Source organism: Vipera berus (genome assembly GCF_964194415.1).
Source record: "Vipera berus genome assembly, chromosome: 6".
Taxonomy (NCBI): domain Eukaryota; kingdom Metazoa; phylum Chordata; class Lepidosauria; order Squamata; family Viperidae; genus Vipera; species Vipera berus.
The window spans coordinates 53,295,548-53,316,903 of NC_138208.1; the positions used below are offsets into that span (position 1 = coordinate 53,295,548).

Here is a 21,356-nt window from a genome sequence, read left to right on the forward strand (position 1 = left end):
GGTTCCCCAGTTCTCCCTCCGGTTCCACCTCAGTTAAGAAGGAAAAGTCCTGATAATCCATGTGAGGACTGGCTTGGCTGTAAGTTTGAGGACCTTGTGAGGGACTTATGACGCAGCCCTCACTTAGTGGCCATTTTGGAAACCGTTTCCTGAGCTGATCAATGTGTCGTCTGACAACTTGCCCTCATTCCAACCCCACTTCATAAGATAGGGGTCCAGATGCCTTGGTAATTTGACCAGGAACCCACAGATTCCCATGACCATAGATCCTGGCCCAAACCCGATCACCCATGTGCAGCCCCCTTGGGGGTTTTGGTCAAGAAGCTTCTGCTGCCACTCTATCGGGATGCAACCTGTCCAGTTTAGTGATCAAGTGCCTCCCCCAATGTCGTTCTGCAGGACTTTTGCCTGTAGCAGTGCAGGGCGTAGAATGCTGGCAGAGTAAAAAGTCTGCCAATCTGTGATACCAGTCACCTGTGACAATGTGCTTAAGTGATTCATTCATTGTCCTCACCATGTGTTCAGCTTGACCATTAGGAGATAGATGAAAAGGTGCAGACATTGCATGTCTGATAAGATCAGCTCTAAGGAAGGCCTGAAATTCAGCAGCAGTGAATTGGGCCCCATTGTCTGAAACTAAGACATCTGGCAACCCATGTGTGGCAAAGAGTTTTCTCAGCACCTGGATGGTCCTAGCAGTAGTCATGTTTGTGGGGTCAGTGTAGACCATGAAATCCCTGCCATATAAATAGTCATGGAATTTTTTTATTCCAGCAACGATGGCTAGGGCCTCTTTGTCAATCTGAGCAAAGTTGTGCTCAGCAGAGGACAATGTCCTTGAGTAAAATGCTATAGAAGCCTGTTTCTCATTTTTTCTATGTGACTTAAAACTGCCCCCACCCCAGGGAGATGCATCACGTGCAAGATATACAGGTTTAGACTCTTTATAGTGAGTTACAGTGGACTTTTCTGACAATAGTGCTTTTAAGACCTGGAAACTATTTTCATGTAAGTTAGTCCATTTCCATGGAGCTTTCTTATCTAGAAGACTGTGGAGGGGTTCTTCTATTGCTGCCTTTTGAGGTAGAAATGTGTGATAAAAGTTTAGGAGGCCCAAGAATGCTTGTAGCTCTCCTTTTGATTTAGGCCTAGGAGCCATTTTAATGGCCTTCACTTTAGAATCAGCGGGGTGAATGCCGTTAACATCAATTCGGAAACCCAGGAATTCTGTTGAAGAAACCCCAATACTACACTTGTTCTTTTTTAATTTGAGGCCTGCTTCTTGAAGCCTCTGCAAAACAGCCCTGAGCCTACTGGCCAACACTTCTGGGGATTCCCCTGCAATAAGAACATCATCAAAATAAGGGCAGATGCCCTGAATACCCTTGAGTGTATGCTCCATGATTCTGTGAAAAATACCCGGTGCAACACTGACTCCAAACTGTAAGTGTTTATCTTTGAAAGCCCCCCGTGAGTCATGATCGTTTGAGCTGCAGCTGTGGCCTCATCAACCGGCAATTGCTGATGGGCCTGTGCTAAATCAAGTTTAGCAAAAATAGTACCCCTTTGCAAGGAGGCTAAAATATGGTTGACCAGGTAAGCGTGTTGCTTGAGGGCTTTATTTAGAGTTCATTTATAGTCAGCACAAATGCAAATTTCCCCGTTGGCTTTAAGTGGAGTGACTATAGGTGTTTTCCACTCCTCACCATCAACAGGCTGCAACACGCCCTGTTCTACAAGCTTATCAATTTCAGAATCAATTTTATGTTTTAAGGCAAAGGGGACCCTACGAGGCTTAACTCTGATTGGAACTATGTTGGCATCTAGCTTAAATGAGATAGGTGGGCCTGTGTATGTTCCTAGGGTTGAATCAAAAACATCCGCATATTCCTCGCATACTGACACAAGGTCTGTATTTTGTGTCTGGTTTATGCCAGTAATCTGAATACCTAAGGCAGGGGTCGGCAACCGGAAAAAGAAAAAGAGCCACTCAGAACCGGTTCCATCACACAAACAAAAAAGTGGGAGCCGCAAAAAGTGCGTGTGCGTGCGTCCACTCACGCGCATGCGCTAAAAACATTTTGCGCATGCACAAAATGGGAGGCACCTGCGCAGCGACGGGTCTCCCCTTTGGAGAGGTGCGCGCCGTCCCGTCCGGAGACCTATTGCGTTCATCAAACGGGGCCAGGCCGGCGCGCGCAGGGGGGAGGGGGCGACGGGGGCTTTTGTCCTAAGAACAGCAGCTTTTAAAAGTGGGAGGGTTGGAGCGCCGCGGGCAGGTCCGGAGAGGCGGGGGACGAAGCCCCACTTGCCTGGAGGGGGGGGCAGAGAAGCGAGTTGCTGCAGCCCACCTTGGGCGGCTCCCGCCCTTTGTTCAGGCGCCAGCATCCCAAAGAAGCCTGGCCAGGAAGCCCGCCCTCCGCCCGCTTTTCCGGAGGGGGGCAGAAGGAGGGAGCACGTCCCTCCCTTCTTTGTCTGCTCCGCGGCTGCCCTGCGGGAGGGGAACAGCTTGTGTGCCCAGCCTGACCCCTGGCCCCAGCGCAGGGGGCGAGAGAGGCGGCGTTTGGGCCAGGCCAGAGGACGAAGCCGGACCGTGCGAGCTGCGCTCCCCCCTCCCTCCGAGCAGAAACCCGGTTCTTGCCGCTCCCGAGGATCTGCGAGGCTGGGGGAGCCGCCCTTCCCCTCGTTTGCCCCGGCGGACGCTCCTGGCGCTGCTGCTAATGGGTGCGATTCCAGCCGGAGGCGTCAGAAAGCCGCCGCCGTCCTTGGGAGAGGTGCGCGCGCACTCTCCAAACCGCCACCATCCTGTTTGCACAGGTGCCGTGTTCGTCAATGTTTGATGAACGCGGCAGGTCTCCGGACGGGACGGGACGGCTTGGAGAGGTGCGCGCGCACTCTCCAAACCGCCGCCATCCCGTTTGAACAGTTGCTGTGTTCGTCAATGTTTGACGAACGCGGCAGGTCTCCGGACGGGACGGGACAGCTTGGAGAGGTGCACGCGCACCACTGCCCGTTCGAAGAGGTGCACGCGCACCGGGTGGCTGGGAGCCGCAGGAGACGGCTCAAAGAGCTGCATGCGGCTCCGGAGCCGCGGGTTGCTGACCCGTGACCTAAGGCATCAACCAATCGAGTCAAATGAGACTCGTTCTCTGGCCCCTACTACTATTACATCCAGGTGCCCCAAAAACCCTTTAAACTTTACCAACCAAGTGGCTTCTCCCTTAACTTGAACATGAGCATTTTGAAAGTCCGTTAGGATTATATCTGAGGGTCTTAGTTTGGCCCAATTGTTACTGCGCCTACACACGAAGTTAAAAGTGTCTTGAGAAATAATTGAGACTGCAGAGCCAGAGTCCAATTCCATCTTACATGGAACTCCTTGTAGCTCTACCATGAGCTTAAGTTTGGGTTTGAGGGGGCATCGAGCCCCGGTGCGGCATACGCTTCTACGGCTTCTGAAAAACTCCACACTAACTGAACCCTGGGCCCCAGTACCACTCCTAGTCAGTTCTTCCGACTGGTGCTTGGGTGGCTGGTTCCTCTGGCAGGCTCTGCAAACTACTGTGATGTGGCCTGTCCTGCAAGCTCTGCACGTGGCTGATTGAAATCTGCAATTGGCATGAAAATGGTTGCCGCCGCACCCCTTACATCTCGGTAAGAGAACTGCCTTGTAACTGTCCTCTTGCTGCTGGCTATTGCGGTGTTGCGCGTCGGGTTGCTTTTGGAGTCGGTTGATTTCAGGTTCTTCTTCCTCAGAAGATTCTTCGGTGTGTTTGGCATCCTCAAGGTGGACCGTTTCTTCAAACTTTGTCGATTTGACAGGCTGTACTGTTTGAACTGTGCTCCCAGTGGCTTCATCGGCCATCACTTCGTCTTTTGCTTCAGAAAATGTAAAGTTTGGCCTAACAAAGAGTCTCTGCTAAGGCGTTCTGTCTCGTAGGCCACAGATGAGGCAGTCTAGTAGTCGCTCTTCTAAATTTGAAAATTTGCATAGGAGTGCGGCCTGCCTTAGGCCCGCTATGAATTCTGAAGCTGATTCACCGGGTAACTGCACTCTTTGGTTGAACTTGAACCGCCAAGCCATTTTGGACATCTTGGGCTGGAAATGCCCTGTTAGCTTCTTTTTGAGATCTGCGTAGGAGACCGCTTCAATCGGTGTCGGTGCGAAAAGGTTCTTGGCCAAATCAAAGGTTGCTGGGCCGCACACGCAGAGTAGTGTTGCGGCCTTCAGTCCTTCTTCCGCGATCTGATTGGCCCTGAGGTAGTTTTCTACTTGTGATAAATATGATGGCCATTCCTCCAGGTGTTTCACGTCAAATTCTCGCAGTTTTCCAACCTTCGGCATTCTTTCTTGCTGGTTCCTGCGTTCTTCCGAATCCTGCTTCCAGGCTCAGGGAATGAGTCCACTGATCACGAGTTCGCTAGCGTAGCTTGCTAGCCGACCTTGAGGGGGGGAGGAATGCCTTTTCCCTCCAGCATGCGCTGCCTTTCCCTCGTAGACTTCAACTCTTTATTCAGTAAAGCAGGATCCCATCCTTGTCGCCACTGTTAAATAGCAGGTTCTTTGGCGCAGGAATGAAGACGCGTAACTGAGTACAGGGTAACTCATAGTTTATTTCGTGTAGAAACTGTACTGAGGAAATGGCTGCAACTATCTGCAATATATAGTCTAACCCCTAGGCGGCAGCCAATGGGTTTGAATCAACCATTGCCACCTGGAGATAGCCAATTGCAGCACCGGAGACGTAGTCTGGGTTGCTGGAGAGCCGTTAGCTGCTCCAGCAACCCACGTGGTATTCCTCAAGAGCCCAGTACATAACAGGTAACATAAGTGCTAGTGTTATTTACTGTTAGTTTGTTTGGTGGTTCCTTGTTTAGAACCAAAAAGGGAACAAAAAGAACAAAACACCTTTCCATCAGCAATCAACACCTAGATGAGCATTGACTCCAAGATTAAATTCAGATCAACAGTCAAGAAGTAAACAATACCTCCATCAAGAAACTGCCAAACAGCTAACAGTAAACAGCTCCAACCAAAATACTTCCAAGATCACATGGCAAGCCACTAGAATATAAGATCAAACTCCACTACTAGCATTGATGATTCCAGCTCATATTATCATTTACAGAAAAACCTATCTTAAAACCCACAAATTATAGTTCAAAAATTACCTTGGAGAAGTAATTGAATTTTTCTCCTCTAAGTCTTGCTTTCAGGATATTTTGAAAAGGTACCACCTAAACAGTCTGGTTAGATTGTCTAACTTGAAAACAATAAATAAGATGTTGGAGTATAGCTCAACTATAATGTTTTGAAACAATGAAAGAGGTGCTTAATGTTTGATGCATGTACAGCATTTGTGCAGCAAAGCAGGATACTACAGTTATACTGTAAAATTCTAAGCAGAAATTGAGAAGAGACAAGTTGCCTGGAAAAGATCAATTAATGATCTTTAAGAAATATTCTGATATAAAGTAGTAACACTGATAACATGGGTGAAAATTAACATATTCAACTATGTTAGTAGAAACATTATTTTATAGAAAAAAGTTCCATTTTTCAGATTATGAAAATTAAAGATGGCAATCATGACGATTGCCTTTTTAGCCAATACACACACGTACACATCAAACGTCTGACTTCTGAGGAAGGAGTTGTATGACTACTCTTGCAATAGTTAAGCTTAGTGAAGTGTAAAAGGTACCAGTGCTAATGCTGCATTGACTTAATTGAAGGGGTGTTTGCTTAAAACATTTATATAGCCAGGGCTTTTTTTGTCATAAAACGCTCAGAACAGAGTTCTGGCACCTTTTTTGGATGGAACCTTGTAGGGTAGACAAGGTGGGTTGTATGACGTGTGAGTTCCGGCACCTTTTTCTTTTACAAAAAAAGCACTGAATATAGCTATCCATATTAATTCTGGGAGGGTCCCAATGAACAGCTAAAGAATCAGTAAATACAGCATAATGCATTAACTGTATTAAAACAATACACAGTAAATGTTCCATCATCTATAAAGCAGTCAATAAACTGCTCAACTTTATCTTTAGCAAATTGAAAGGTTCAAGCTCAAAGAGGCAGGAACACTAAAGGCAATGTAATATAACATAGTACACTGGAGAGTCTCATGCAGGTGTTTTCAAAATCACAAAACTAGTTAAATAAATGCAGTTGAACCACTAAACATTTATATACAAATGCTTTCATTTCTCTCTTCCATTATTGCCCTATATTATAATAGTCCAGTTATGATTTTGTCATACTTTTGTGTGAATAGTACCATCTGTGGTACATTGGAACCTGGCAGGTGGTACGCGACCATCCTAGAAAAGTAGCGGGGGAGGGGAATGGCAGCACCACACAAGCCTGAGTGAGAGATGGCTGGAGCTGCAGGGCTGTCAGGACACAGTGGAAGCGCCAGGATCAGCGTCAGGCTCTAGCTGGAGCTCGGTGTTGATCCTGGTGCTTCTGCTGAGCCCAGAAAAAGTGCCAATCAGTTGCAATGTTGCAGCATCTCCAGGGTCTTGCAATTTACATTCAGATGCTTGGCAACTGATTCATATTTATGACGGTCAGTGTCCCAGGGTCATGTGAAATGACCAAAACCTGCTGCAACCACTCAGCAGACCGGGGGAATAAAAACCAAACACACCCCACCCCACCCTCACTGCCAATCCTCAACAGAAATGCTCACAACAATGAAAACCTTGGACAGGAGGAAGAGCACCGCCGGGCAGCCAGGCAGGTGTCATGCTCAGCTGTAGGGAAAAGCACTAAGCCACTCAGGGTTGAAATAAATCATATCCCTGATGAATATACAGTAGAGATGACAAATAGATTTAAGGAATTAGATTTGATAGAGTGCCTGAAAAACTATGGATGGAGGTTCGCAACATTGTACAAGAGGTAGCAACTAAAACCATCCCAAAGAAAAAGAAATGCAAGAAAGCAAAATGGCTGCTAGAGGAAGCTTTCCAAATAGCTGAAGAAAGGAGGGAAGTGAAAGGCAAGGGAGAAAAAGATGATATGCAGGTTCTGAGGTTTTGCTGGTAAAAAATACAGGAAACCAGAGGTTGCCTTCAAGCTTTGTTTTTTATTGAGCTGAACAAAAAGACGGGCTCTTCTAAATGAGAGGAGCCCCGAAACACAAGAAATCCTTGTATTTATTCTTTCTGGTTACATAAGCAAGCTATCCAGCAAAGCTGACACGCATATGATAAAGATATGATAAAGATTTTACTCAGTAGGTCTGGCATACTGTAGATAAGAGAGCAGAAGTAACAAACATGTTCCCTTCTGGGTGTTTCCCTATAGATATCGTATGTTCTTGGGTAGGTTAGGACATTGGGTATTTTCCTTGCTGGCCTTTCATGACCTTGCATCCAGGACTATGCAAGAGCCCAAAGACAGTAGGGCCATCTGCACATTCACAATTGATATTTCCTATACTGTCAACATAATCCCCCCTTTTCTTACTTAGAGCAGTGCGTAAAAGTATGAATACGGGATAGGCTTCTGTAGTATCCGGGCCACATTGTTGAGGACAGGCAGAGGTGAATAGGGGCAAGCAGTGAATGACACAACAGGATACTAGAACAAGGAGTACTTCAAAGAAAGTACCAAGAATAATTCCCTAAACCATCCCCATACAGTATCAGTAGAAATCTTCAGATTTTTAGGGTAATTTCTAATTCCTTCCTCCATGAGATGAATGGTATACTTCTGTTGGATAATATGAACAGAGGGAAAGATAATCCCTATAGTACATGTACCAGATCAGTAAGCTGGCAAAGATTTACAGGCAAACTGATCACAAAGAAACCACCAGTCTGAGTGATTAGCAAGATAAATGCCTGGTTTGCCTTCCAACCCCTTAGGCATATAAGCTTTTAACACCAGACTTATAAGTCATGAGTCCCATTGTTCCAAATGAATTACAAAGAGCAGAGGGGACGTTCTTGTAGTCAAGGCCAAAGGTTTGATGACATCTATGCCAACCATCCCACGTGCCAGTACTGACCTTCCATGTGACTGTGCAAGGTGTATAGATCCCTAACTTATCTCTGGAAGAAGAACTTTCCTGCCCCAAACACAGGAAGAATCCAGCCCCTTGTTACATTGGCCATGGTGAACATGAAGGCTTCCAAGGGTGTAGTTTTCATGGCCAATCCACGTATACCAGTGGGGGATATAAGTGGGTAGATTCAGCATATCCAGTATATAGATGTTGGAGCCCCAAGTCCCCAAAGAGGGACTGGGAAAGTGGGGACCACCTCCCATAATTGAAGCTGACCATCGCCCATAATCCCCCATGCAAAAGAGAGCATGGAGTAGGGAAAGGAAAAAGAGTGCTAAAAAAATAAAGAAAGGATGAACCCAAAAAACCAGATGTTAGCCAAGAGAGAGAAGTGACACCCGCGATGTAAGCAAGCAGGAAGCCAGTGAGAAGAAATCGCCATGTAGAAGCCCGGCAGGCACAGGTATCACAATGACCAAAAAGTCCCAGCATACAGATTAGCGTTGGCCCTCAAACAGAAGCTTCAGCCCAAGGTCTTCCTCAGCACCAGGGGCCACAGTCCAGGCAACTCGGTTCTCTATGTCAGAAGGTGGTGAAGATGAGTGAAGACAAGCGTGATGAATCCAAGCACGAAGTCCAGCAGCCTTGACCACCAAGTGGGTAGTGAGAAGAACAACGAAGGGCCCTGTCCAGCAGTCAGCTAAAGGGCCAGAAGCAGTCCAGGACGTGACAAGCACCCAAACACCAGGAAGGAAAGGATGGAGTGGATGATCCACCCCTGGACGATGGAGGGCTTGAACAGCTTGAGAAACGAAAGAAACATCATTAGCAAGAGAGTGTATACATCCTCTGAGGGCCTAGTCTCCAACAACAGGGAGGGAAGTGGATAAGGCAAATGAGAAAGAAAGGGCTGACCATACACCATCCTAAAGGGAAACAGGCCTCCCCATGTGTACTGAAGACCGGAGCCTATAGGACAGATGAAACCACCAAACAAAACCCAGGGCCTGAATTTCTTGCTGGATAATGGCAGGGAAAGGCCTCATTCTGTCCAGAAAAAGCATCCACAAAACCCCCATGTCCATGGCAACTCAGTAAAATCAAATTCCTAAAACTAGCAGGATCATGACCAGCCCCAAGCCTCCCCAAGGGGAACTTAATAATTTCCACAGGTCATTACATCCACAAATCACACATCACCTGATCATTGTGACGGCCCTGTTATAGTCCATTATAAGAAACTCAGCCATGGCCTTGTAACCCCAGTGAGTGCTGGCATGCAAGTTTTGTAAGAGGGCCCACAATGCATTTTTTGGGAGAAGGCACTTCCCATCCCTCTACAGCCTATGTCCACGATAAACAGCATCTAGTTCAGAAGCTCTGTGCCCATCCAGTGCACATATGTGGGAGCCAGCACAGGCAAACATGAGGGTACAAGTGCACCCTTATACCAAGGGGACAGCAGACCTGATGCGGCAGACTTTAAGGTGTGGTTGGCCAAGGCACTTCCTCTTCCATGTACAGTACCAACCCTAACATGGGCCCTCGCATGACAGCTACCTGATGTGAGAGCAAAACAGCATCCTATAGCCTGAAAATGTCCCGTCCAAATTTAATAGGAGCGGTGATGGAACCACACTCCCCACGTGCATGTATAACACAAACTTTCCCACAAATTTACTGTCTATAAATATATTAACCTCACCGTCTGACTTTTCAAGGCCTTCGTCAAGGCAATGAGTTCAGCTTCCTGAGCTGAAGTACTTGCAGGGAGAGCTGCTGCTTCCACTATCTGGTCCAATGTGACCACAGCATAGCCAGCTAGCCTTTCTCCCTGTCCCATAAAACTGCTGCCATGTATATAGGTCCCTGTCTACTTCCTCCAATGGCGGGTCATGGAGATCCGGCTGGCCAAAAAAATACTTCTGTAATTCACACTTAACATCTGCAGCTGTTCTGTACCAGCCTGCTACCGGCCTTGCAGAAAGGCAACCCCTGTACAAACGGCAGAGGCTGGAAAGCGTCTGAGGCTGGAAAACGTCTGCCAAGTTTATTACACAAACAAACAACAAAACATGAAACAAGATACCGGAGCTTTGATCCTCAAACGGAGCGGTTGCTTTCAGCAACCAGCCCTTCCCCAAACACTCCCTTTATTAGAGTTCAGGGCGTGGCCTCCCTGTGCCTCCTTCCGAGAAGTCCCACAGCCTTTCTCTGCTTGCTCCTGCTTGACTGCCTCCGGCGTCGGGCGTCCTTGAACAGGGCCAGCTGTGGGTCATCATCATCCGCACTGTCGGGCTCGCGCAGCTGAGTCTCCACCAAGTAAGAGGGCCCTGGCTGGGGGCTCTGCGAAGCCTCCAAGCCATCATCAGCAAGTTCGTCTTCAACACCCTCCTCCTCCCCCTCGTCTGAGTCATCCGAGTCATCCGACCCGGCTGCCGGACCCACAGGCTGACCCTGAATCACAACAGCAGCGCTCAAGGAAGTCACTGGGACTTTCAGCTGGCAACTGATGAACATCATAAATTATGCCCATATTTCCTGTTTAGGGAGGGCAATCTGCAATGCAGTGATAATAATATCTTGGAAACCTTTAAGTTGCAGATCAAGAACCCTCCTTCCTTTTAGTAGCATTGCCTACCAGATGCCCCTCTGTTGTTAAAAAGACATCCCGCATGGTTAGTTAGTAGACAGAACCAATTCAGAATACTTGTGTGGGGTGTCAGTGTAAGAACCCAACCAGTCCTCTCATATGTAAAGATCAGATGTGGAGAAGGGAGTACGAACCAGGACCTCATCAGTGTCCCCAATCCTAACAGCTATCTGCCCTGTGAGGGAGTAGATCCCCTCATGGGTGGTGGAGCAGAAGCTAAAGCAGGAAAAGGTGGTGCCATGGAAGGTCACCACAGCCCCATCTCTAAGCACCTGCTTATTCACATGTAAGGTCCAGAAAAATATATATATGAAGTGTGCTGATCATGATCTGTGCCTCTTTAAGCAAAGTCTCCATGGTTTCAAAAACTCCCAAATTTATGGATTCCCCTGTGGGCCAAACAGTGGGTATGCCCTGGTATTAGAGGGCATTGTATTTAATCAGTTTCAATTTCATATCCCGATGGGTTTTAAGCTTACCAAAGTTCCTTATGACACAATCAAAGGGGCTGAGGACACATCTCTTCCTTTTATTCATTCTAACTGCCCTTTTATTCATTCTAACTGGTCTTTCTGGGATGAGCCCATGTGTTCAAGTCACTCACACCACTTGCACAGCCTGTTGGGCCAGAAGAGATCCACTGACCTTCAGCCAAGATCAATATCACGCCTAGGCCTGGCCAACAGCGGGAAATATATATATAAGGAGCAACCAGAAACCTCAAACCACACACCACTCACAACCCGTTGGAGCATGAGAGTACAAGATTAATGCCCCTTGCTTTCTAGGTGCCCCCTGAACCCCCCAAAAGAGGGGGGCCCTTGGTGTGGCTGGCATTAACCCTTCCGCCCAGCTCTGGTCAACAGTGGGAAATAATTCAAGGAAACAGACACATACACACACACTCCCCAAGCAAGCCGATGCAACAAAGTAATGTATATCTGTGTGTCCTACCTTATCTTCAGCCCTCCTGAGTATGTAGGAACCAAGTAAAAGGCAACCAAAAAGAAGAAGAAGAAAAACTGGTTCCTGTTAAAACCACAATGAAGAGTCAAGAAGGGGAGCACCTCCAGGAAATCTGGGAGCGCGCTCGGTACATTCCCCTTTCCTGAGCCTCCCTAGGACCAACCAAGCACCTCTCCTGGAAACCAGGCTCACCAAAAATGATATGCAGGTTCTGAGGTTTTCCTGGTAAAAAATACAGGAAACCAGAAGTTGCCTTCAAATTTTACGTTTTTTATTCATCTGAACAAAAAGACGAACTCCTCTAAATGAGAGCAGCCCCGAAACACAAGAAATCCTTGTATTTATTCTTTCTGGTTACATAAGCAAGCTATCCAGCAAGGCTGACACGCATATGATAAAGATTTCACCCAGTAGGTCTGGCATACTATAGATAAGAGAGCAAAAGTAATAAACATTTTCCCTTCTGGGTGTTTCCCTATAGATATCGTATGTTCTTGGGTGGGTTAGGACATTGGGTATTTTCCTTTCATGACCCTGCATACAGGACTATGCAAGAGCCCAAAGACAGTAGGGCGATCTGCACATTCACAATTGATATTTCCTACACTGTCCCCTAATTCTGGATCAACAAAGAAAGATACACCCAATTGAACGCAGAATCCAGAGAATAGCTAGAAGAGATAAGAATGCCTTCTTAAATGAACAGTGCAAAGAAATAGAAGAAAACAATAGAATAGGGAGGACCAGAGATCTCTTCAAGAAAATTGGAGAGATGAAGGGAACATTTAATGCAAAAATGGGCATGATAAAGGACCAAAATCGCAGGGACCTAACAGAGGGAGAGTAGATTAAGAAGTGGCAAAATTACACAGAAGAACTATACAAGAATGAGCTTAACGTCCCTGATAACCACAATGAGGTAGTCACCAACCTCGAGCCAGACATCCTAGAACGTGAAGTGAAGTGGGCCTTAGGAAAGATGAACAACAACAAAGCTAATGGAGGTGACAGTATTCCAGCTGAGCTATTCAAAATCTTAAAAGATGATGCAGTAAAAGTGCTACACTCAATTTGCCAGCAAATTTGGAAAACTCAACAGTGGCCACAGGATTGGAAAAGATCAGTTTACATTCCAATTCCAAAGAAAGGCAGTGCCAAAGAATGTTCAAACTATCGCACCATTGCACTCATTTCACATGCTAGTAAAGTTATGCTTAAAATCCTACAAGCTAGACTCCAGCAGTATGTGGATTGAGAACTACCAGAAGTACAGACAGGATTTCAAGGAGGCAGCGGAACTAGAGATCAAATTGCCAACATACACTGGATCATGGAGAAAGCTAGGGAGTTCCAGAAAAATATCTACTTATGCTTCATTGACTATGCTAAAGTTCTTAAAGAGATGGGAGTATCAGACCATCTTATTTGTCTCTTGAGAAACCTATATGGGGTCAAGAAGCAACAGTGAGAACTGGACACGGAACCAATGATTGGTTCAAAATTGGGAAAGGAGTCCGGCAAGGCTGTATACTGTCGCCCTGCCCATTTAACTTATATACAGAGCACATCATGAGAAAGGCAGGGCTAGATGAATCAAAAGTTGGAATTAAGATTGCTGGGAGAAATATCAACAACCTAAGATATGCAGATGATACCACTCTAATGGCAGGAAGTGAAGAGGAACTAAAGAGCCTCTTGTTGCAGGTGAAGAAGGAGAGTGCAAACGTTGGATTGAAACTTAAGAAAACCAAGATCATGGCATCAGGCCCTCTCAATTCCTGGCAAATAGATGGGGAAGAAATGGAGGTAGTGACAAATTTTATTTTCCTGGGCTCCAAGAAATTAAAAGACGCTTGCTCCTGGGGAGGAAAGACATGGCAAATCTAGACAGCACACTAAGAAGCAGATATCACCCTGCCAACAAAAGTGCGTATAGTCAAGGCTACGGTCTTCCCAGTTGCAATGTATGGCTGTGAAAGTTGGACCATAAGAAAGGCTGAGGGCCAAAGAATTGAGGCCTTTGAACTATGGTGCTAGAGAAGACTCCTGCGAATCCCTTGGACTGCAAGGTGTTCAAACCGGTCAGTCCTAGAGGAGATCAACCCTGACTGCTCTTTAGAAGGCCAGATCCTGAAGTTGAAACTCAAATACTTTGGCCACCTAATGAGAAGGAAGGACTCATTGGAGAAGAGCCTAATGCTGGGAAAGGTTGAGGGCAAGAGAAGAAGGGGACGACAGAGAATGAGGTGGCTGGATGGAGTCACTGAAGCAGTAGGTGTGAGCTTAAGTGGACTCCAGAAGATGGTAGAGGACAGGAAGGCCTGGACGAACGTTGTCAATGGGGTCGCAATGGGTCAGACACGACTTCACAACTAACAACAACTCATAGAGGACTGTAATAGAATATGATTGTGTGTCATCAAATTATTGCCAACTCTTGGTGACCACACAGGGAGATTTTCCTCAATGAGTCAACTTGTCTACATAGATTTTCTCTATAGAAATAGAATCAGGTAATCCTTGTTTAGCTACTCCCTCTTATAACAACCATTCACAATTATACTGGTGATGGAAAAATAACGTTGTGACAATCCTCATATTTACAACTTTTTTAAAGGAAAGCTGATGTAAGATCGCAAGCACAATCGTGGTTTAGTTAACATCTTCTTCATTTAACAAACAAGTTGGTGCTCCCAGTGTGGTTGCTAAAGGACTTCTAGTGTAGAATATGGTATTTTTTTATTAAAACTATTATATAAAACTCATATATATGAGATACCCTTAAAATTGTTTTACTTTTTTAATCCTTTACTATTTTATTTCTTCTAATATACATTCCAAATCTTTGTATGTAATTGAAAAAGTACATTTATATCTTTAAATCACATTGATTTTTGATCAATACTAACTTATGAAAATTAGGATATTAGTTTATAATTATTTAAATATAATAAGTGGGATAAACCCATACCTCAGAAGTGTCCCCACAGCTATTTGACATTTAAAACTTAATAACATTATTAGTCAATCCATTTTCAAGATTCAAAGTGCCAGGAAATGTGAAAAGAATCTTGATGTATTACTCTCATCTTACGTTCATATTAAACACTGTTTTTATCGATTGAGTACAGAAAGAAAACTAAACAGTACAATTATAAAAACAAATGTTTACCTGCATTCCATAGAGAAATCAAGTAAAAATATAAAGCTGAATATTTGCAAAATTATGCCTCTCTTCTGTATATAACCATAATATAAATTCAATTCAGTTCCAATTACTGTCAATATTTTATACAGCTATTTTAAACAATTTAAAAGGACAGAACTTTAAATCAATACATCAATTGCCATTTTTACATTTATTTTTTCTAATAACATCAGTGGGATTATTTTTTACCCATCTATGTTTATCATTTCTAACCCGAGGGGAAAAAATAAAAATGTCACTTTGGTAAACAATTTCCAGATATTTAAGACAATTCCAGCAGCCCACCAAGACTCCAATTATTTTATATTTCTATAGAAAATGTATTCCAGTTGTTTTGTATATTATCAGTACGCTCTGCTATAAAAACATATTAATGAGGTACGTAATAAGAATTTCTATTGAATTCCAGGTACCGTTATGCTGAAAATGTATTCCAGTTGTTTAGTAAAAACAAACCAGTGGTTCCAAAATCAAATTAAAAATAAAAGCTAATGAAAAGTACATCCTTATATGTGCTACAAGTCATCTTCAGGATGGAGATACAGGTAGTCCTCAACAGCCATTTGTTTAGTGACCGTTCAAAGTTACAATGGCACTGAAAAAAGTGACATTCTGGTTTTCACAGAACTGTTGCAGAATCCTCATAGTTACATGATCAAAATTTGGGTGCTTGGCAACTAGCAAGTTGCACTGTTCTGAGGTCCTGTGATCACCATTTGTAGCCTTCCCAGCTGGTTTCTAACAAGCAAATTCAATGGGGGAAACCAGAATTACTTAATGACCACATGATTCACTTAACTGCAGTGATTTGTTAACTGTAGCAAAAAAGGTTTTAAAACGGGTCAAAACTCACTTAGCTATTGCCTTGCTTAGCAACAAGCCACTTCTTTGTTTGGGCTCAATTTTGGTCATAAGATGGGTACTACTTATATAATTTTTGTGTGTAATAATCTTAGCAAAGGAATGAAATTACCATATATTGATCAATTTTTTAAAAAGAAAATCCCTATTGAGGCAATACGTTTTAAAAGTTTACTTTATGATCCTATGAGAGACCTTTTCCAAATCTTGCAGAACCAGAATGATTTATTTAAGTTTTTATGAGAATATAAATTACTAATGTTATCAATCCCCTAAACTGTTGTAAATCCAGAACGGATGACAATTTTTTTTGTAATCTGTTAAGTTTGCTGTCAATATGTTGCATCAAAACATGAAGAAAATAAATTTGACAAATTTAATTAATTATAGTTCCACATGCCTCACTAAAGGAGAAATATTACTTAGAAAACCACCATGATTTCTCTCTTAATAGTATTAAGGCAAAAACATTTGTATATGTCTTACACTGTTCAATGAGAGCGTCTTCCAGATGGGAACTTTTACCCTTGTCACAGATTCAATGGTTATTACTTTTGGATACATAAAGATATAGCTAAACAGGCAGTTCAATTATTGTAATCTTTGGGATACCTATATTATGCAAAACATGATTCTCAGTGCTACATTTTACTATTATATCAATGTAACATAAAATGTTAATTTATTGAGTGAGACTCATATGTTTCACCCTGACATCATTTAATAGCAGAAATATTACATTGTTGTTGTTTCAATCAAGTCTGGTAACCTACTAGGTGTTTCACTTGCTTCTATTATCTTTGCTTCATATGGTCCAATTCTGTTTCAAGCGGAAAAAAAGGTAATTAAGTTCTTGTGTGGTACCCATAAAACATTATATAATTCAGATGTATGGCGTCTTGCAATGTGCTTAAAAGATTAACTTCCCACATCCATTTCCTTACTTGAACTTTCTTTTTTCATAAAGTCTAAACAATACAGCCATATTTGAATGCCTTGCAGACATTCCTAATAAATAATAAATCCAAAAAACTATATTTGCAATAAAAATTATTCTAACAGTTGTATCTATTTTTCAAAAAGCAAATCTTTTAATAAATATATGTTAAGTGCCTAGGGGAAAAAATGGGACAATTATTTCTTCTAGGAACTGAACTGTTGCCGGGGTATTTTATATAGGCATATTACTTGTATTACATTTTTTAATCCATTACAAAATCATCTAAAATTGAGATACCAAAAAATTATACAGTCAAGAACAACTCTGATGTACAATTTGAAAAAAATAGTTTTGAAGTAATTAAGAGTCTCTAAATACCCACTAAATTAAATTTTGACATATGAGATTGTGGTACTTTCATCATTTAATTAAGGATCTTAAATGTGATTAAACTATTTAGACATATTTTAGGAATAAATGAACAGGTGGACCAAAACTAATCACTTTAGATCAAATGTGATATATTGTACTACTTGAAAAATAAGCCCCTACAAAGAGAATAAAACTATTAAGTAAATTCTAAGTTTTATGCAAGTTAAATTTGCTCAGAATTTGCTAAACTTACCCAGAAGTCCACGGAAAGAGAACAGTCAGATTAGAAGCATGTTTCAGAAAAGGCAGAGGAGATGGGGTAAGACAGCCTAACATAAATAACATGAGAAGAAAAGAGAATATGAGACCTATACTTTGTTGAAAATAGTTACTGTATCTATTTATAGTTGTTCCTGCAAAAATGTGAAATATATTAAGGCAATGGTTGTGCAGAAATATATTATGGTTAATTTTGGGGAGACCTTCACAACAAAGAAATGACAACTGGCTTTTGTGAAACACAATTGTTCAAGAATAGTGATGGATGTTAGAGGAAGATACATATTATCTTTATATCAATTTAGCTCAAATCTAACAATGGCCACATTGGAAGAGGACAGTGGAAATAAAAAGTGGAGGTCAAAACAGTAAAAGTTTGAGATATGCAGACAATGCCACTACATTAGCTGGTATTGTTTTTGGATTTAATTGTAAGAATAAAAAATGGAAAATTTATCCTAATATTAAATACTAATGCCAACCAATATTCTCAGTGAACTCATAGTTTATGGCAAAGAAGTGAAGATAACAGATAATGCATATATTTGGCAATAAATAATATTTTTTAAAAAATTCAGTAACTATGTACACCAGTTTAAGACATTGAGAAAGTATGAGCTCAAACTATGGATGTGGGGTACTAAGAATACAACAACATATTCAAGAACTAGTCAACTGACCCTAAGTCAAATAAAGGATAAGAACTTCCTTGAGCAAACAAAAAAAAAATTTGGTCATTAGAAAAACTTCTTGTACTACATTTGTCACGGTTGAAAAAGTAGAAAGCTGAAGAAAGGGAATAAACAGTATATTGTATGGACCAAAGAATGTATTCTCAAGTGTATTCTCACAAGAAATATGGTTTTATTATTGGAGACAGTTTAAGATAATGTACCATTTGTGCACACGGAACCACATGACCACGGAGACGTCCTCGGACAAGTGGCTTCGAAATGGAGATGAGCACCGGCCCCTAGAGTCGGAAACGACTAGCACGCATGTGCGGGGGAACCTTTACCTTTACCATTTGTGCAGTTTCCAGAAGTCAGAACTAATTAGCACAAAGACATAATTTTCAAGCTTTCTTTTCTGCTTTAAAAAATGGTGCTTTTGAGGTATTATCTCCTTTATCAAAAAATGGAAGCCTGTGTACTGAATGACTGAGTAGCAAAAGCAAAAAATAGATGTACCAATACATGAATTCAGCATACCACACAATGGGAATGTTCAGCAAAATGTATTGTTTAGAAACAAAACTACACATATTTTTGAAATACATGCCTTAAAATGAATGATAAAATGTCACCAGTACATAAAATGACACACATACAACATCCAAATCAAACAAACAAAACTGTGTTTAGGGCTATTTCTTTTCTCTCTGCATCTTACTGCCTTAAAATGGCATACAGCTTTCAATGTTTACTTATGTACTCAAGGAAGATTCAGATGCAGGTTGAAAAATTCATTTTGGTACCATTATTGTTCATTACTTGTTTCATAATATTTCTAAGCCATTATGATATATAGGCCATTATTTCCAGCAGAGTGTATGAGAAAGAGTACAAATTGTTTGACAAAACCCGAGACTGATTCCTTTGTACGTGATACATGTACAAGAGGGGCAAGTGTTAGATCATGACACCTCCATTGTCTTACTAGTTCATGCCTTGCAGATGTTGCTGATTTATACAGCTTTCCATCATATTTAATCAAGTACTCTAAATAATAATAAACTAATACTCATTGTGCAGTGTATCAATTCATGTTTTCAAACAGCTGTGTAGTACTTACAATTAACAGGAATAGATGCTTCAGAGCCCACAAATCCTTTGGTGGTCAAAATGCCAATGATAGCAGCATAACTGAAACTCCACACCTTTTGCATGTTGATGTTGTACATACTATATATAGAAAGAAATGGGACTTTGATAGCACTGCCACAACTGCCATCCTAATTTTGTTGATAATCCTCCCTGCCCCACAGGAATTGCTGCATGGTCCATTGATGGGCCACATCTGCAACTTTCTCAAGCAGCTGCACTTTTAGCAGAGAAACCTTATGCCTAATGGCACTTTATTTTCAGCTAAGTCAATGCCGATTTTCCCCTTAGATTTAAGTAAAATAAACTTTTGTTTCACAGTCTTCCGTTTCAGAAACATTTCAACCTAGAAACAAGCATTAGATTATAAATAATCATTTCAGTATTCATGTAATCACACCTGTATATGAAAATATATAGGCTGAATATTTTAATTTGTGAACATTTGTATGCCAGTGTCAGGGTTTTGTATGATTTATAATAATACAATAAAACAACTCTAAACTATTCATAAACACAAATTATTAAAATCATTTAATAATAAAATTATTAATAAACAATTACATCAGGCAGATCTGACTCCCCTTTAGAGAACCGTTTTCATCACAAAATTTGTGCACCAAATAGACATAAAAGCAAACTGTACCGTAAGCATTAGATTAATGTACAAGGGACAATAGGATGCAATTATTAGTTATTCATAAAATGTGGTAGAGCGGAGTGTCTAAAGTAAGAATTGTAATAATAATTCCAAAGGCAGTTAAAGTTCTACAGGCCTAAATATTAATTCCATTTTACCATGAAGATTTAAATTTAATCCAATATTTTCCTTTTTGCAACCGCAGTTACCAAAAGAAAGTTAACAAGATGATGATAAATTGTCATGCTGAATTTCATTTAGCTTAAATTACATGTTATATTGGCAAATAAATGCACAATAGTAGATTGTACTTCTATGGGATTAAAAATCAAAACACAAAGGATGAGAGTTATGGCCAAAATCTAAAAAAACTTTGCAACTAACTTTCTTATCACTAATTTCCATGTCATGTAGAATGGTCCTTCACAACCAGCTACATAATTGTTATTTGGAATGGGTAGATTTTCTTCTCACAATACTAGAATATAAGGAACACCAAACTAAACTGATTAATAGTAGATTTTAAATAAATGGAAAAACTTTACACAAAAACTTTACTGTCTTCCCTTAATTGCTGCTCTCTACATGTACTGGATTTCCAATTTCTATAACTCTAAGTCAGTATTCTGGCTGCAGGGCAGTAGAAAGGTCATAAAAAAATAACAGGGTATGCAATCCTTTAAATTTAAGCCAGTTTCTATGTATTTACGTTATCTAGAACATATCCATAATTAACAACTATTATGTGGAAATTAATTATTTTAGCATTGCAATGTGCCATGTCATGAAAATGTTCTAGGAGACTCTGTAATAGAAGGTTATAGCAAACAGGATTTATTTTGACATTTTGTTTTTTATAACATAAAACTGGAATCCTTTGTCAGAGGAAGTTATTAACTGTGTATGCAACTGTGATGTGGACAAAATAGAAATATTTCAGAATTTCATCTGTTTAGCAAGATGAAAACACCAGTTGAAATAAAAAGAAAAGATGTCAGTATTTAAAATGTACTTTTGAGTATCTTTTTAACTACAAAGTGATTCATTCACAAAAATGATTTTGGATTCCTGAATGATATCCCCAAGACTAAATCTGCTCAGACTGAAGGATATTCTCAATATCAAGTCTCTTGTTTATTTTATTAAAGTGGCACAATGCCTACAACTGGACCATCATTTTATGCTAGATTCTAAAGCAGTTAAATTCTGGATTGAAAATGAAACCAATTGCAAATGGTTCTGCCAATTCCCCTTTTGTATTTCCAATTCCCTATTTTATGCTATAAAAACCAGAAATCCTTCATGTTATTTCAAAAGAACAAAGTGGATTCAAACACAACAAAATGGAAAGCTATCAGATTGTTGCTTCATCTTGGAGTAGTATATATTGCTGCTATATCAATATATGCAGTTTAGATTATTATCTAATGTTGAGACTATTCTGTTATCGATTTTTGCAAGGGTTAATTTGTCTTAAATATTAATTTGGTTTGAATCCATACATTTAACTAAATTTGATTCAAATAATATTTCAAATTGAAATCCTAATGAGGTACATATCACAAAGTAAAAGGTCAGATACAGAACAGGCTATAT

At 41.4% G+C, this 21,356-nt stretch overlaps 2 protein-coding genes across 7 annotated transcripts in view; both read right to left on the reverse strand.

Moving 5' to 3' along the window:
• POC1B (POC1 centriolar protein B) overlaps window positions 1-12,562 on the reverse strand; it is a 72,443-nt gene extending 59,881 nt beyond the window's left edge. For 3 of the 6 annotated variants that reach the window (XR_014027013.1, XM_081331980.1, XM_081331981.1), the window contains exon 1: window positions 11,626-12,559. The gene's annotated coding sequence lies outside the window, so the exon portion shown is untranslated. Of the gene's footprint in view, window positions 1-11,625 lie in introns of all 6 variants that reach the window. The other 3 variants (XR_014027014.1, XR_014027015.1, XM_081331982.1) reach the window with 1 other exon arrangement.
• On the reverse strand, window positions 5,959-21,284 carry LOC308670468 (uncharacterized protein). Its single transcript, XM_081331984.1, has 4 exons — window positions 19,092-21,284; window positions 17,272-17,347; window positions 16,480-16,526; window positions 5,959-8,820 (listed from the first exon to the last, which is right to left on the reverse strand). Exons 1-4 carry the CDS (start codon window positions 19,198-19,200, stop codon window positions 8,516-8,518), a joined length of 537 nt encoding a protein of 178 aa, XP_081188110.1. The 5' UTR covers window positions 19,201-21,284; the 3' UTR covers window positions 5,959-8,515.
• Window positions 21,285-21,356: the final 72 nt, after the last annotated feature.

What these genes read in the sequence shown, in the direction of transcription:
- LOC308670468 (XM_081331984.1), bottom strand. Translation starts at nt 19,200, where the DNA reads ATGTACAACATCAACATGCAAAAGGTGTGGAGTTTCAGTTATGCTGCT. An exon ending in AGCATCTATTCCTGTTAATT is followed by an intron (nt 17,348 to 19,091) that starts GTAAGTACTACA and finishes TATTTATGTTAG; the next exon opens with GCTGTCTTACCCCATCTCCT. An exon ending in AGAAGCAAGTGAAACACCTA is followed by an intron (nt 8,821 to 16,479) that starts GTAGGTTACCAG and finishes TCGTTTCTCAAG; the next exon opens with CTGTTCAAGCCCTCCATCGT.